At 40.1% G+C, this 17,803-nt stretch overlaps 1 protein-coding gene and 1 pseudogene across 10 annotated transcripts in view; one reads left to right on the top strand and one right to left on the bottom strand.

The window, feature by feature from the left end:
- The first annotated feature begins 323 nt into the window (after nucleotides 1-323).
- Nucleotides 324-1,269, top strand: LOC108297972 (annotated as a pseudogene).
- Nucleotides 1,270-2,947: 1,678 nt separating this feature from the next.
- The window catches only part of INTS6L (integrator complex subunit 6 like), a 60,848-nt gene continuing 45,992 nt past the window's right edge, over nucleotides 2,948-17,803 (bottom strand). For 2 of the 10 annotated variants that reach the window (XM_017520689.2, XM_037735626.1), the window contains 9 exons: nucleotides 16,611-16,705; nucleotides 15,495-15,605; nucleotides 13,038-13,256; nucleotides 11,974-12,097; nucleotides 10,487-10,629; nucleotides 8,298-8,532; nucleotides 5,271-5,645; nucleotides 4,303-4,396; nucleotides 2,948-3,929 (listed from right to left, as the gene is read on the bottom strand). In XM_017520689.2, coding sequence (XP_017376178.1) covers nucleotides 3,821-3,929; nucleotides 4,303-4,396; nucleotides 5,271-5,645; nucleotides 8,298-8,532; nucleotides 10,487-10,629; nucleotides 11,974-12,097; nucleotides 13,038-13,256; nucleotides 15,495-15,605; nucleotides 16,611-16,705 — 1,505 coding nt within the window. In that variant the 3' untranslated portion in view covers nucleotides 2,948-3,820. The remainder of the gene's footprint in view (nucleotides 3,930-4,302; nucleotides 4,397-5,270; nucleotides 5,646-8,297; nucleotides 8,533-10,486; nucleotides 10,630-11,973; nucleotides 12,098-13,037; nucleotides 13,257-15,494; nucleotides 15,606-16,610; nucleotides 16,706-17,803) is intronic. The other 8 variants (XM_037735630.1, XM_037735629.1, XR_005198666.1 and 5 more) reach the window with 7 other exon arrangements.

Below are 17,803 nucleotides of genomic sequence, written 5' to 3'. Positions count from 1 at the left end.
TCAAGTTCACTGATTGTTTCTTTTGCCCAATCAAAGCTGCTGTTGACCCCCCATCCTGCCTTCCTCCTTTCTCATCTTCTCCCTCTCTCCTTCCCTCTTCCTTCCTCTCTCTCCTTCTCTTTTCCCTCATCCATCCCTCCTCCCTCCTTACCCCACTCCTGAAGAGCATGCTTACATGGAAGATGGACTAGTTACTTGCTCCAATGGCAGATGAGCATGGTGTCACCCAAGCCCTGAGTGCTGGGAGCCACCTGGCCTGCATCCAGCCTCCCTGATTGCCTCTTGTCCAGCCCCGCACCTGCATCTGTGTGCCCTAACACATTGCACACTGAGCAGCCATGGGCCCTGAGCAGCCACCACCCCGATCACGCACTGGCCCTCCTAGCAGCAGCACAATGAATGATTCTAGAATCAAGAATGTGGACCACATAGCCCCTGTGGCTAAAAGTTACAGAGGGACCCTCAGACACCAGCCAGCCTCTGACACTTTTTATGGGTCTCTGTTTGCTGTTTTTCACCCTCTAAATAAAGAGCAAACACTGTAAGAAATGCCAACAGTCTTACATTCAATTTCTCATGACTTGCCAACTGTGTATTGCCCTTGTTAACTCTGTGTAGCAAGACTGTGATGAATTCAAGCTTTAAAAGCTACCTTCAGTGGCTTCAAAAAGGAGAAACAGTGCCATGGGATTCCAAAGAAACCCTGGCTGTGGAGTGAGCTGCAAGTATGCCAGTGGCTTCTCTGCACTACCAAGTTCAGTCTGGTGAAAGTGAATCTCCAGAGGCTTAGCATGAGTGGCCAGGTGTTGTATAACCTTGGCAAGGAGTACTTCTGGAGCTTGCATTTGACTTTGTGGATGACATTTTCTGGGAACATCTGGACCACATGACTGAAGAAAAACACAAAAAGACAAAAGATCTATATAAAGAAAATTCATGCCTCAACTCAATTCCTCATTGGATTAAAAGCAATGCATTAGGTTTTGACATATACCAGGTACCATATTGAATGCAGACACACAATTACCCCAAAGGCAGCCTCCCAGACAGCATGTGTCCAGCTTCTGCACCCAGCGTGCTCAGCTCTGAAGAGGAGTTTCAGATGTCCTCCAAGTCTCAGCTCAGCTCTGTCAGCCTCAACTGTGCTCCATTAGTCAGGACTTTCTAGGCAGCTTGAATTTGTTCACCAACAATTCTCGGAAGCCTAAAGACCACAAATCACCTGATAATGGTGCAGCATTTAAAGCTGTCTGCTTCTTTAACATTTAAATCACGAAGCAGACAGCTTTGAGAGCTCAGGCTCACAGCACCAGTCCTGGAACAACCAGTCATCTTTGCTGGATGTGCAGCAGGTTCCTTTCTTCGAGAGCTTCAAAGACAACTGCAGCCAGTCTCTCTGCCTGAAAAAGTTGACCATGCCTTTCAAGGATTACATCCAAGAGAGTAGCAATCCGGGGCAGCAAGGCAAACCAGTTACACTTGTGGCTGTGCTGTCCAGCTTCACAGAAAGTGGACCTATTCACCTGTGGCAGTTTCTTCTGAAATTTTTGTCAGACAAATCTTGCCAGTCATTTTTTCAGCTGGAATAGGGACAGTGGGACTTTAAGCTTGCCAACCCTGACAAGGTGGACTGCCAGTGGGGAATCAGGAAAAATAGGCCCAAGATGAACTACAAGAAGCTGAGCATGGGTTTACACTACTATTATGACAAGAACATCATCCATAAGCTGTTGGGAAAGTGCTATATGTGCTGCTTTTTATGTGACCTCCAGAACTTGCTGGGGTTCACACCTGAGGAACTGTACACCATTCCGAACTTCCAGCCCAACACAGAGGTCTGAGGTCTCTGGAACCACCATGAATCAGCCCCAGGCCCATGAACTGAATGGGAAGCCCATCCTGACCAACTACTCCAAGCACCCATGATTGAATATGTCCAGGAATGGCTCCAAGAAGCAGTGGTTTTATTACATCTAAAAACCATACCTCTTGACTAGGCTTTCTCTCGTGTGGCAGAGAAGGCACACCTAATACTACTCGCAGTGCTTTTAAGTAAAAATGGTCGAGAAACAGGCACTTGGTAGTCATCATGGCTCCTAGCAGGCTATGGGAAGGGATGGTGCTGGGTGTTTGAGATTCTCAAAGGAGCGAGCATATCATGGACACACACAAATCATTTTTCCATTTTCTTTCATGTTTTGCAACCAGGAAGAGAAAATGCAAAAACTGCCTCTTTGTTTGAGAGGGGTAGGAAGGTGGAAAGTAAACAGCCATGCCATTTAAGAAGTCAGTTTGTTTATATTATTATTATCTGAAACAGGGTCTTGCTTGTTGCCCAGGCTGGAATGCAGTGGTGTAATCACAGTTCACTGCAGCCTCCACCTCCTGGGCTGAAGCAGTCCTCCCACCTCAGCCTCCTGAGTAGCTGGGTCCACAGGTACGTGCGACCATGTCCAGCTAATTAAAACAATATATTTTGGAGAGATAGGGTCTCATCATGTTGCCCAAGCTGGTCTTGAACTCCTCGGCCCAAGTGATCCTCCAACCTTGACCTTCCAAAGGGCTGGGATTACAGATGTGGGCCACTGCACATGGCCTCAAATTTCTTTTTTCCGCAGCCATTCCAAGGGTGGGTTGAAATGCTACAAAGCTCTCCTACCATGTTTCAATGACTTTTCTCCTAATTCAGCATTGGCTTGGCTGCTGTGAACCTTTTACTGTATTTTAGAGTTCTAATAAACTTGATTCTGACAGTTTTCCCCCAGTGTTTTCCATGTTTCTTGAAAGTGACCACCCCCACTACTCTGCCATTTTCACTAACATCACTCAATTCTGTGATGTTTTGAACTTTAAATCCTTATGTTAACATCTTAATTTAACAGCATACACTTTTTTCTGAAATAACAAATTATAAGAAACATGTAACTAGAAATTTATCCAGCATTAATGAACTTGTAAAAATCAATAAAATGATTTATTTTATATATGCAAAGTCAAAATCTCTTTGTACACTTTAATTTTTGCAAATTCATACAAACATAGCAATATTGCTCCATATAAACTTTTATATAAACATTAAAGGAAATATATACATTTATTTGTTCTTCTTGTGCTTTCGAAGCACAGAATGTATAAGTCCATCTGAAGACTTTTTATCATCACATGCAAGAACAAATGTCAGAGGTTGGGGGCAGCCTCAAGTGCACTTTGTAATGTCTCTAGACAAAAGAGAAAGTTGGAGGTAGATTGTTTGGTGACTCTCCCTGCCCCTTCCCACAGAGAAATAAGTTACCCAAATAGCAGCTTCTTACTTCTTTGATTCAAACTATCCTGAATATTGCATGATTTAAAAGGCACAATTAGGAATTGTTGAAAACTTTGTTCAGCACACATAAGATTGCCATTTCTTTTCTGTACACCTGTTCTTTCTGAAGGACACAGTAAGAGCACCAAGCTGTGTTCCACTTGGAGGTGGCCCCTAGACACTCTAAGAATGCCCAGAATGGCAAAGTTCAAATGAGTAACCTCTTGTTACCTGTGGTAGGGGCAGTGGTGTTTACTGAATTTAGCCTGCTGGATTAATAATTTCACCTTCCTCAATTGAGGAAAACAAAACAAAACGATTCATACTTTAAAAAATTATTAAGGCAAAAACCCAGCTTTCACTGCCAGATAATCATAAAATTCAAAAACCCCATTGCTTTTTCTTAGCATCTTGAAGGCAATTCCCTTGACTCAAACATTCCAGGAGGCTTCAACAATATCACGTTCCAACCTACAGCATAGAAAACTTGTCATTTTTTTCTCATTGGTCTTTGCACTAACATGATGATCTGCTGTTGATGTGATTAATGTTGTTGAGAAGGTGGTGGGAATCTATTTTTTCTAGTACCTTCTCAAGGTACTGAATTAGGACTCGTCTTTTAAACCTGAAAATAAAGAGAAATTTTACTAACCAAAAGATACTTAAAGTATGCATGACATTCAAGGCATTGTGTGGTATACAAAGTGCAGCTTACAATCTACATGGAAATATAAAGATTATCCTCATGGAAAGATATGGTTTAGAGCAAGTACCAATAGTAGCAATTGAGGGCCCAAGCCTACCTCAGACTATGATAAAGCTAGAAGGATGAATGAGTTGAGTTCAGATAATATAAATCCAAATACTTCTGGAGACAGCCTTAACTATGAGTGAGGACCAGAAACGCAAGGCAAAGCCTATTCCTCTCTTTGTCCTGCATTGGGCCCTATTGCTCTAAAAACAAAAACAAAAAACTAAGAGTTCCTGTTTATGCCCACCTTGCGGCTTCCTTGATGGTAAATTCAACAAACTGTTTCTTCATCTCCAGAGGTCCTTGCACTTCTTCAAGCAAAATGAAAATTCTTTCATATTCTAAAGAAATTAAAAAAAAACAGTGTTTTTATAAAGATGAATGAGAATAAAATTTAATTGTTGTACATCCTTAGTAATTGTTGTTTGTGGGTGGAAAGTTAGATGTAGTTTGTATTTTAAACATTTAGATCAAAATATCTACATGCATTTACTAGGGAAACATGTTAACACTAACCATATGTAGCAGGCTGAACAGTAGCTGCTTAAAATTGTCCACATTTTAATCCAAGGAACCTTATATGGCAAAAAAGACTTTAATCTGCAGGTGCAATTAAGTTAAGGATCCTGAGATGGGGAGATTATCCAAGTTTATGCATGTGGGCCCAATGTAAGCACAGGTGTCCTTATAAGATGAAACAGTAGAGGTAAGGTCAGAGAGAAAACATGTAAAGACAGGAGCATAGGTCAGAGACGAGAAAAAGTGCTAAGGCTGTTTTCATGAAGATGGAGGAAGGGGCCATGGGCCAAGGAATACAGATGGCCCTTAGAAGCTCAAAAAGGCAAAGAAAGAAATTCTCTCTAGAGCTAGCAGAAGGAATGCTGGCCTGCCAACACTATTTTGGCCCAGCAAAAACAATTTCAAAATTCTGACTTCCAGAACTGTAAGATAATAAATTTGTATTGTTTTAAGCTAGGAATCTTTTGATAACTTGTTACAGCGGCAAAAGGAAACCATTACAACAAATAAGGGGGGAAAAAAGAGAAAAAAATATACTGCATCTTTTTAGTTAAAAACAAGAGGAATTGCCTTAAATTATGTGAAAGCCCAGCATCGCACCCAATGCACCTCAAGGGGTAGCTTGAATCTACAGTGAATCATAGAATGAGAGGAACCTCCTGGTGTATTGTTCATAGATGTTCTTTCGCTACTTACTTCGTCCAAACTTTCGAACTTCTTTCATTAATTGATGTTTTATATCAGCATTGATTCCTTGTGCCATAGCAGGAGTGATTTGCAATGTATTCGGCATAGTTTCCAATGTAGATGCTTCTGTCTCTTTTTGGTCATCTACAGAGGGATTGCAGTTTTTGGCTCCTCCTATAGATGTGTTACTACCAGGTTTTTGAATCAGCCCATCTTTGCTGACACTCGTGAAGTTGTCAGAAAGAGAATCCAATTGGTTGGCTGGCATACCATCTCCTGTCATATTTATAAGCTCTGATGGAGCAGATTTTGACAAGAAGCCATCAGGTGGGGTCTGACCATTTTCCATCTTCTCCTCATGGCCATCATGAATGATGGTAGCATCTGGAAACCAAATGAAGAGTTTGAGCTGTGAAGTAAGTTTATTACATCAACTTCACAGGTACAGCCCTCTGATGCTCAATTTCTAGTAAATTATCTCATAAAGCAGGATATACCAGGTGGCGACCTGAGATCCCTCAAATTGAGGCCAGGACACATAATACAGTAAAACTGCCTCTTATTTTCTGGCCCTATGAATACATATGGAAACCAAATAAGACAGTAAAACTCTAAACACACATTCACAGGTCCCTGGTACTCATAGGTTAGTGTGAGCTTGTTATGCTTTACTAGTTGAAAACAGCAAGTCTCAGTTGACATCATGACTTTTGAAATTGACATACAACCCGCCATGCTTTACTGAGCTGGAAGCCAGACAACTTGGATACACCTCAACCTGCCTCCTCTCTACATCAAATATGTTCTGAGAAAATAGAGGCGGCCATTAGTGCTGAAAGTTCTATATGTACTCCATCACCAAAAATCCATTTTAGTGTATGATCTTCCTCAGCCTTCATTTCTGTGTCAGAAAAGTGACTTTCCTTTCACTACAGATCTGACACCTTTTTCATTTATTCATCATCTGTGGCAGACAACATGCCGGTAGCTAGGGATCAGAGTAAACAGCCCAGAGAGCAACGTTCCCTGCCCCTGTGGAGGTCAATCCTCATGGGACAGTCAGACAGTACATGCACAATGAGCAAATGAAACAAGCAGCATTGAGCTGGTGTTGCGGAAGCAGTTCACAGGCCTGTAGGAGACAGCAGCAGAGGGAGCCCCAGGGACTCTGGCTGGTCGGGCAGGGTCTTCTGAGGAGGTGCGCTTGGGCAGGACTTAAAGGAAGAAGCAGACTCTCCTGTGCAGAGGCAGAGGGAGAGTTCCAGGCTGTGGTGAGGCCAAGGGTAGGGACTGGAGTGGGGATGGACCAGACAGTACAGGATGGGACAGAAGCAGAGAGAGCCAGGAGATGAATGGGACTCATGTTAGGAGAACGTGACAGAGGTTAGCCAGTGCAGTCTCGCAGACCAAAGCGGGTTCAGGGTCCCTTCTGAGTGCTTAGGAGAGTTGAGGATGGGTTTTCAAGAGCAACATGGCATAATGTAATATACATGCTGACATAATTATCAGGCCACAGGGTTAGAGAGTATGTGATAGACGGGGGCAAGATAAGACATGAAGCTGGGATAAGAAGGTATTATAGTAGCGTGGTGAGAGGTCACAGCAGTGTGCACTGGAAGGATAGAGAGAAATAGTGGGATTTAGGAATTATGCTGAACATCAAGTTTCCTGGACTTGTGAAAGGGATCAAAGTGAGGGAAGAATAAGAGAAAAATCATAATGACTCTACGGTTTGTCACTTGAACCACTGGGTTAACAGTGCTGGGGTGTGGCAGGAGCCAGGGTGCAACGGCCCTCCAGGGCATTCTTCCTGACTCTGGTTCAATGACTTCAGGTTGATAGCTTGACATTGAAAAATATTAGCATTATTTGCATGAAGGAAATCTGAAAACACTACAATCTAGAGCTTCTCTAACCTACTCAACCCTGACAGACGTTAAAGCTTTACCAGCACATATCTGGATGGTGTTATTATCTGCAATGTGGAAGGCTATGAGTAGAGCTGTTTTGGAGAGGGGCAAGTTCAAGAGGTCAGCTGAAACTCATGAAACCTACTGAGTTTTATTTGTCTGTTAGACACCTGAGTGGAGATGCATGTCCACAATTAAATCTGAGTCTGAAGTCGAGAAGCAAGTTATAGTCTACAGGTATAAATATCAGAGCTATTAAAATATAAAATTTAGAGCCCCAAGAGGTATAAATATCAGAGCTATTAAAGTAAATATCAGAGCTATTAAAATATAAAATTTAAAGCCCCAAGACTCCATGGGGTCACCTAGGAAGAGAGTGCAGTGAAGAACAGGAGAGGTCCCAGAATTAAGCTTTGAGGCCCTATGATATTTAGAGGTGGAAAGAAAAGACAAAACCAGAAAAGAGGATGAAATAGAGTTGCTATTAGTAGGAAAAGAAAGCTATGAGCTTATGGTGTCTGAGAACCCAACATACCCACGGGAGGATGGAGTGAACAACTGTGTCAAATGCTGCGGAGAAGGAATGGCAATGTGCTACAGACACTAGTGACCTTGATGAGAATGTTTCAGTGGGGTTGAGGAGGCAGATACCAGACTGCACTGGGACAGAGCGTGAATAGAGTTGAGAACACATAGAGCAAGTGCAGATCCACTCTTGCTGAGTTCACTTACTCCTACTGCCAGGGAAACCTGGTTTATCCTCCTCATCCTTGCAGCCACTCCAAAAGGTTGCAGCAAACATGCTCACCTCTCTCCATTTCTCCATTAATTACTGTGGTATTTACTTGCTAAGCAATGTATTCATTACTGTTAATTACTATGTTAATTACTATGTGTTAATTACTATATAATTATAAAGTTTTTCACCTCATGTAGAATGAGATCCTTGAAATAGGGTCTCTGCTCCTTGTGGGGCTTATTGTACCTACCACATAGATGATTTAGTAATGGCTTATTTAATTAACACAAACTGAACACAAAGGAAGGAATACAAAACAGAAAATAAAATTATTTAGCGTCTTAGTCCTCTAGGAGCCATAAGGAAATCACAACCACTACTCTATACCTGTATGTACAAGGGTGGGTTTTATGAGGTTTGGATAAGATGGGAACCACAAGGCTGAGGGTGGTCCCTTTCCGCCCACATGGTTAGTTACAGTAGGTGGTGTTTGTGGTTTCCTCAACAGCAGGGACATACTCCGCCTTCTCTTAGATGACATAGGACTGTTGGGTTCTCCTGGACGTTTCACTTTGTTTTGTGGCCCTGCTACAAACTCATCTGCTTCATCAATCATCATTCCCTAAAAAACACATCAACAAACAGATTTAATTAAAGACCAAAATTCAATTATTATAAAACTGCAAGCACTCTTAATATGCATACATAATCAATCTTGCATTACGTCACTCATGTCTTTTTTCCTTTCATTTTTTTAAATCCCATGCCAGATTAACTAACACCAATCTTAATCATGGGCCAAAGATCTACCTTGCCCCACCTCAACTTTGTTCTTAGAAAGATGCAAATCAATTTTAATACAGTTTAAATGGAACAAAAGGAAACTAACATACAAGATGCTGTCCCAAGCAAAGCATCCTACAATAATGATTAATCAGAAAGCTGTCCTATAAGCAGTATTATTCAACCAAAATGAGAGAAGTACAAACCATTTTTCATCAACCCTTCATAAGAGAAATAACGTCCTTTTTTTGTGCTTTAAACTCATCATTAAACAACATTAATTACCACTGTACAGAATGCTACATGTAGATGTTGAAAGGCAGGCAGGTGGAAAATGGAACTCCCCAATCTGCAACCTCACAGGGATTCAAATATGCCCACCTTGATGGTGGGCAGGCAGTGAGGAGGCTTTTCACTCTTGGGGGTAGATAAAAGATGAGAGGCAGCAGTATAGAAGCTTAACCAAGAGCTGTTCTTGTCCAAGAATAATTCAAGAATATTTGCCCTCATTATTTGAATAAAATCGTAATAAATGACTTTTCCACAGGATTTTTTACTCATAAACAATACAAAAATGGAAAAACATTTTCACTGAGAATTTACTACATTATCTGTTCATGTTGCAAACAGCATGTATGTACTCATTTAATATTATGCAGAGTTCTATTGGTTATGTGTAATGTTTTTTTGGGGGGATGGAGTCTTGCTCTATCACCCAGGCTTGAGTGCAGTGGCATGATCTTAGTTCACTGCAATCTCTGCCTCCCGGGTTCAAGTGATTCTCCAGCCTAAGCCTCCAGAGTAGCTGGGATTACAGATACCCACCACCACGCCTGGCTAATTTTTGTATTTTCAGTGGAGACAAAGTTTTGCCATTTTGGCCAGGCTGGTCTCGAACTTCTGGCCTCAAGTGACTTGCCTACCTTGGTTTCCCAAAGTGCTGGGATTACAGATGTCTGGCCTAGTTAGGTGTAATTATTATTTCCAGTGCTACAAAATGAGGAAAGCCAGGCATAGAAAGATAAAATGAGGATTTAGGTGAGGTGGACTACGATTAATTGAGGTGAGGCGGAATACCTTTGAACCTAGTCTTGTCACAAAAGAGATTATTGTGTGGTCTGAGCCTTAATACCAATGGTCTCCTCCACGAGTACAGCTATAATCGCATTTGTTTTCATGCTTAAATGGGCACGTCAGTGTATCTCTCTCTCTCTCACACCCCCCCCCCACACACACCCCCCACATTTAGATCTTTAGTAGGACCATTCAAATAAAATAACATCACTTAGTACTTCATATTTCAAGGGACACATTCATCATTTTCTAGATCAAGCACTACAGATATGAATCATGGAAACAGGAAATAAACTGTGATTTCAATATTCAAGAAATTAGTGTGTGGTGGAATGAATATAGACTCTGGAGTGAGAAAGACATGGATTAAAATCCTTGCTCTTACGTGATATGTCACAGGTAAGGTGTTTGATCACTGTGGCCCTTGATTTCTCCCTTTTAAAGGGCAAACAGTAACATTCATCTTACAGAAGAGTTGTGAGCATTAAATGAGATCATTTAAAACGCCAGCTCCTACTATGTATTCAATATATGGCAGCTCTGACTTTATTCAACCAACACACTCTTGCAACAGGAGGCTCCCACTAAGAGCCTTGGTGTCATATTTTATTGTTTAAACAAACAAATGGAAAACCTCTGATTTGTATTCATCTTGCCAAAAAGAAAATTCTATAGCAAGAATATCCCAACTTAGGCAGACATAGGCATAGGTATCCTACCTTCTTATCCTGTTTAAATGGATTGCCAAAAGTATGCAGTCTTTTGGGTTGGTCTGGATCAATCTCTCGTAGTGGAGAAGCCAACGTCTTCAGATATTCCTGATAGTTACCCATTTGTGCAACTGGAACGCTATGAAGGGAATCTGCAAAGTCACAGAAAAAGGCATTGATGCTCATAGCTGAAGTGTATGGTCCTTTCGAGAAGTCATAATATAGTTTGTTTTAGCAGTGTGTGTCTTGGCATCAAATAGTGTTTAAAGTCTCAAATCTAGCATTCTAGGATCTAGAAGCATCTCTTCATCTCAATCATAACTTAGCCTACCATTACTACTGCCTACAGGCTCACATTGCTAGGATCAGAACAACTCCCTTACCTTCAAACCAGGTTTGAGAATGGGCTGACCTCCCCTACACCACCACCCCAACTCAAATCACCACGTATCTTTTGCATTTCAAGGAGTCTAGGCTCTGCAGCATTCTCTGATCATCCAGAAAATCTTGGTTAGTGGGTATTAATCATGAAGAATTTGATTAAATCTGTAGGTTCTCTTCCTAGAAAAGCCCTTTTACACACAAAACTTAGTGTATAATTTCAGGGGATTGGCCAGGATAAGATTTGCTCATTTTAGTGAACAGGTGACCCTGTTTAAAATTAACATAATGGAGTAAATGGGAATTTGTAAATAGTCACAATTATCCTGGATAGCATTAGGTTGATTACTTTCATGCAAATGAGGTATTCTCTACTGAATTTATCACAGTAATCTGGGTGGTATAGTGTTTGGGTGTGCAGATTGAGAAATATGACAGACCTAGGTTCTGCCACTATCCAACCGGCTAAACTTGGGCAAACTACCCCTAAAATGCTTACTTTCAGTTTCCATTTCCATAAAGTGAGCATAAAAACAGTATCTATGGCCGCGCATGGTGGCTCACGCCTATAATCCCAGCACTTTGGGAGGCCGAGGTGGGCAGATCATAAGGTCAAGACATTGAGACCATCCTGGCCAACATGATAAAGCCCGTCTCTACTAAAGATACAAAAATTAGCTGGGTGTGGTGGCGCACATCTGTAGTCCCAGCTACTGGGGAGACTGAGGCAGGAGAATCACTTGAACCCAGGAGGCAGAGCAGTGAGCTGAGATTGCACCACTGCACTCCAGCCTGGGCAATAGAACAAGACTCCGTCTCAAAAAACAACAACAAAACAGTATCTGTTTCCTGAGGTTGTTTGAAGCTTTCAATAGCTAAAGCATGGCAAGTGTAGTGTACGTGCTGATTAAGTACACTTGCCCTTAAAGCTGAAAAAAAAAAAAAAAAAAGCAAAAACCTGTGCCTGTAAAATAGACATAGGGATTCAGTGAAAACAGGCATCTTAAACATTAAAATACTATAAAATAACCTACTCATTATGCAATAAACACCTTTCTGTAAGTCACGTCTGCCATTTTCCTAAAAAAAAAAAAAGTATTTCACAGTTCTTTTACCTTCATCTTGTCCAACAATAAACTTGTGCGTTTTCAGCAGATTAGATCTCATTCTGGTCAGCTGGTCTAAAAGACCTCTACGGGGAATATCATAAGCATTTCTGTATGTCTGAGGTTTCAAATCCTATTTGAAATGAAACAAATAATTTTAGTTATTCTTGAGGCTTTTAATATAGAAATATAATAGTTATCCCTCTTAAAATGTTACTGAAGAGTGTTATGCCAATACAACTGACTACAGTGGAATTTTCCCAGTGGCAAGATTCCACTTGCTAGCCTTGCTCTGTGTTCTAACACACCTACAGGGTATTAAAGCCACTGGGACTATCCGTTTTCAAGTATGTCATTTAAAACCCCAAATCCCGAGATTGATACCTGTGGCCGCCTTGCAGGACCACTGCTGGTACTCTAGACGTATTCCTCTGGCAGCCATGGAGGGGAGGTGAACTGCTGGATCTCCCTTTAGGAAAGCCATGGCTGATCCTGCAAGGAGTGCAGTTAGCAGAGAGCCTCCCGCTGCCGTGGTGCCGTAGGGATCTGCTGCAGCACTGAGCTGAGGCCATGCCCTTCCCAGGCTGCCCACGGCCAGTGACAGAGAATGGCAGCGTGTTAGGGCCTGGTCAGCTCTGTCCAGCGTGGCCCTCCTCTATGGGAAATCTTGGTGCCAGAGGTCCCCCTTGGGCTGGCTAAGGCTTTCTCCAAGCTACACCAGTGTCTGAGCTTCTTCACAACCAATCCTCCTTAGTTCTCCACTCCTCTCACAGGTGCTACGTCAGCTTTGTGGCCTGGAGGCTCTCCCTGCCTACTCCAGCTCCCTCTCCCCTTTATCTTCCATGGGCATTACCCCCAAAACATTTCTTGTTCATTTAATTCCATATCGATATCTGCTGACAATTCCTAAACTCGTCCTTAACTACTAACTTCAAAATAGGATTGTCCATTATTTCAAAACTAAAGGAATATGAAAGACATAAACGTATCAGACAAGTTCAAACAAGTACAAACTATGTTTGTTCAAATAAATACAAACTATTTATTTGTTCAAACAAATACAAACAATTTACCTTGTTTAAGAGCCCAACTTGGAAGCCAGCAAATTCTTTGGTATTCAATTCTGTCAGTCTAAGCGCAGTTTCTCCTGTGATTTCTTTCAATAGTTTTCTAAAATTTTTATTGTGAGTCAAGGACATGCCACCTCCGGAATGATTTTTCACTTTAATTCCAGTTTCCTGGGGAGGTTTCTTCCCCACTGATGCTAGTATTCGTTCTGACTCTAGTTTGGTCTAAAATGAAAGTACATAGTATGTTATAAAAACAACTATATTACCACTGTCATTTTTACTACTTAAGAAAGATAATACTTTCAGAACCCCGCAGAAAAATTTTCAGTTACAAATCACAGAAAAATAGATAATTAAACATTTTCCTGTGCTTCTCTGCACTACCACAGCAAACAGATAGGGGGCTGGAAAGACAAAAAAAAAAATACGTTTTTTGTCTTTTCTTTGTCTAGTGTCAAAATTATAATAAAAACTATGAATAAGAATTTCATTCATAGACATTTGAAAGCAAATTTTAGTACTATAAGATCTAGTCTAAGTGAACAAGTTCATTTCAGACCCAGACATAAAGGTTAAGACTTTGTATTTATACATGTAAACTAGTGCTAAAATTCAGATCATATTGATTGGAATTATATCTGAAAAAATTAATCTGTTTATCTCTAATATTGGACTATCCAAAAAGGTCTTAGATGATAATGCTTAATTTAACAGATATTACCAAGTAAATAATTTATGAAAAGCCACTTATAGGCATTATGACGCCATATTGATTAAAATTGTTTGAATGTATTACAGCAATATATATTTGGCATATTTTGTGTTTTACATACATCTGAAATGGTTCAAGAAACACTGGTGACCTAGTTATTAAATTAGTAATTTGAGCTATTACAAATTAGCTATGATCTTCTCTTTTTCTGTAAAAGATGGAATTCTACCAATGTTCTGTAAACCCAAAATAATTTTGGATTTCTTGCAGTTTGGTCGGAGATATTTATTAATTTTCCCTAATTATTGGAATTAAGTCTATTTTATTATTTCTAAACAATTCTTAAGACATGAAATATGAGATAAGAGCAAATTAAGGGTCTGTTTGCTTAAATGTTCTTAAAAGTTCATTCATAAAATGATACATGTGCCCCAAAAGGTCCCAGAACTTGCATTAATAAAGACCTCTGTGCACTATTCTTCCTTGTGGCATACCTTGCTGATACAGCCTTAAAGGCTTAGGTAAACACCAAATTAAAAAAAAAAATCAATGGATCAATAGATAGATAAATAAATAAATAAATAACTGAACCAAAACATTTACAACAACAACAAAAAATCTATTAGCAGAGAGGAAAGGGGGTTAGGGGGGACACTTGGTAGATTAGAAATCTGGGGTTGCCTTTACTTTCTTTTGTACTTATAAGCACACTGGACTGGTAGGAGCTGGTAAGCTCCAGACCATACTTAAGGTGTTGTCAGTTCCTAGCAAGGTGTGTCGGCATCCCAATTGTGGAGCCACTTTGGTTCTTTAGTGAAATCTGATGTTATGCTCACTACTCTCCATTTTCTAAAGGCCAAACTTCCAAACACATCCACCTTGAAGCATTATCACCACTGCAAATGCTACTACCGTCCCCTACCTGGGAATATCTTTGCGCATATGGTAAGTAAAGCTGCTGCATTAATTTGTCATATAACATAACACATTCATATGGTAGTAAAGCACTAACTCAGTAGTTCTCAAATATTTCCATCCTACAAGAATGGGCTAAGTAGAGGTGAGAAGTATGATAAGGAACGGTGAGTGGAGGATGAGGTACTAATAGAGAGGGGCAGGCAAGGGACAAGGTGAATAATGGCGAATGAGGAACAGGTGGAGGGTGAGAAGAGGGGAAACTGAGCTCCACTCTTCAGGTCCCCTTGGGGTCTATCACCCTCCAGTGTGAGGAACACGGGTCTCATCTCCCCACTCTCCAGGGAAAAGCATATAGCTATTTATCCCAGGGCTAGTATGTGAGTATAAGTCCTTCACATTAATGACTCATTAAATGACTTGCCTGAAAACTTATCTTAGGCAAGTCATTTAACACATCATGCCTCAGTGTGCTGACCTAAACAGGAGGGATGCTCTAGCCCATAGTGATCTGAGGAGGAACTAGGTTGAAGATAGACAAAATGTGACCCATGAGAGAAGTCTATTAAGCTTCTGCCCCATATCAACCAGCTTGTGGGTAGGACAAACTGGCAGGCAAAAGGAGAAATGGCACAGCATCAAATGATACTGACAGACCCTTAACTGTAGCTTAATGGTGAAGCTAGAAGCCATAGAGAATCACATTATTACTAATCCATAAAGTGTAGAGATATATACACATTTAATTGGAAAAATTACAGTTACACTAAAGAATAAGGAAATGCACTTCTGAGGGCAAAGGATTTTTGTTTGTTTGTTTTTACCAATACTACCTGTTGGCTGAGTTTTTTAAGGTAAGAGATAACACTGTAACTAAGTCCACAATCTAAATTATCTGATATCAGATTTGGAGCTCCCATCATCCTTAGTGCTTTCTTTAATGGCTATAAGGAAACAAAATACACAACAGTAAGAATAGAATAAATCTTAAAATACTCAAAGTTCAGTTATAAGGGGCAAGGGGACATGATTCATTTCTTAGAAGTCAAGGTGCTGCACATAAAACCAAACATGGAACATTAAAAAGTGGCAATGAAAATAGCAGAGAAGTAAGGAGCAGAAAGTAAAAAAATCAGAAGAGAGTGGGATAAGAAGAGCAAGTAACAGCAAATTCAAACAAGCGAATTGCGTTCAGTCTTATTTCCCAAATCATCAAATCATTTCACATTGCATTTTACTGTTCGCCCCATTCCTGCCATGGTAAATAGTAACACACCCCAATTTCTCCTCCCAGTGAAACCAATGGTACCATTTAAGATTCTGCCTTTTCACCTCTAGAAACTTGGCTTAAAATTTACCACATCAACCTCTGAAATTATTTTGGTGATCTTAATTTAGATTATATTACCAGTTCAAAATCATGAATACTTCACATTATAAAAACCAAAATGAGGCCAAATCATTTCTTAATCTTTTTGGATTCTGCCTCCCACCACCAGTGCCCCAACTTCATGCTGTGTCTAGGACACATTTAAGAGGCAACAGGCAACTGTATCATCTTCAGATTTTCTTTTTCCAGAGGGAAAATCCCATACTGAGAATTTCTAGAGTTAAAAAGGGAAGTTGATCTAGATATGAATAGATATGAATCCAGATCTATTTATTCTTAAATTCCAATATTACAATTTCATAAGGTTACTTTACATAAGAGAAACATAGATGTGTTTTATAAAAACAACCATGGCAGTTAAAGGAATAAAATAGAGAAAACAGTTTTCTTTTGTGCCGCCATGACATCTCCAAACTCTTACACATGATTTGAGAAGACAGTGACGACACAAATATCTGTAAAATAAAAAGATAACTCTCTTATTGCAAAAGTAAAGCTTTTGATCATGACAAGAATCATCATTGATACAGTTAATACATATATACACACAAATACATACTAATAGGTAGTATGGAGGCAGAGTTTTTAAGTAGCTGTCAAAAGCCTGTCGCCACTTCAGATTTGGCTTAAGCTTGTGAACTTTAAACAAGTCATCTGTAAATAGAAAAATAAAATATTACATCATTGTAGTCCTGAGTTCTAAGGATCTAATCAAGCAACCCTCATCTAGAAACTTCAACTTTTAATGTAGATAAAAATTTCACTGGTGTTTACTTGATTATCTTGTTTAGTGGTTGTATTATTTACCAAAATTATATACAGTATTTTTTCTAGAAAATGAAATAAATACTCGTTACATATCCCTCTTCCATCCACAATGCTACATAAAATACAATATTGAAACAATGATTTTGATCCACTTGAAATATTTTCCCAACCTCTTCCATATTAGTAACTCTAGTAATTTTCACCTCAGGGGCAATCCATAGTCACTGGTTGATGGAATAACATTTATTTCTTTATTTCATTTAAACATAGAGGGTGTTACACATTTTGCTGAAAGGTCCAGGTAAGAGACTTTACAAAGTATGTAAGAAGAAAAGCTAAGCCTATAATTTCTAGGCAGTGATGAGCAAGCTCTAAGACTATATTTTGGACCAGGCACAGGGGCTTACACCTATAATTCTCACACTTTGGGAGGCTCAGGCAGATGGATCACTTGAGCCCAGAAATTTGAGACCAGCCTGAGCAACACAGTAAGACCCCTGTCTCTATAAAAAATAAACAAATTTAGCCAGGTATGGTGGCATATGCCTGTAGCTGGGGAGGCTGAGGCAGGAGGATTGCTTGAGCCTGGGAGGTTCAGGCTGCAGTGAGCTGTGATCATACCACTGCACTCCAGCCTGGGTGACAAAGCAAGACCCTGTCTCAAAAAACCTAGTAAAATTAAATAAAATATAAACATTTGGATTCTCTTTAATCAGTCTATGCTTTATTTAGCCATATTTCACTGCCTCTTCATTTTTTTTTTTTATTTCCATGATCACACATTTTGAGCCAAACTTTAGGTCACTCATTGACCTAAATTCATCAGGTGATAGTAAAAGCACTAGAAGTAAGTACAAATGTTAGGTTGAGGTTTAAAATTCTGTACAACTGGGCCAGGCGCGGTGGCTCAAGCCTGTAATCCCAGCACTTTGGGAGGCCAAGGCGGGTGGATCACGAGGTCAAGAGATCGAGACCATCCTGGTC

The sequence above is a fragment of the Cebus imitator genome, unplaced genomic scaffold (assembly GCF_001604975.1).
Source record: "Cebus imitator isolate Cc_AM_T3 unplaced genomic scaffold, Cebus_imitator-1.0 Scaffold864, whole genome shotgun sequence".
Lineage (NCBI taxonomy): Eukaryota > Metazoa > Chordata > Mammalia > Primates > Cebidae > Cebus > Cebus imitator.
The sequence above is the reverse complement of the archived record's forward strand: the minus strand, read 5'-3'. Positions and strand labels throughout refer to the sequence as shown.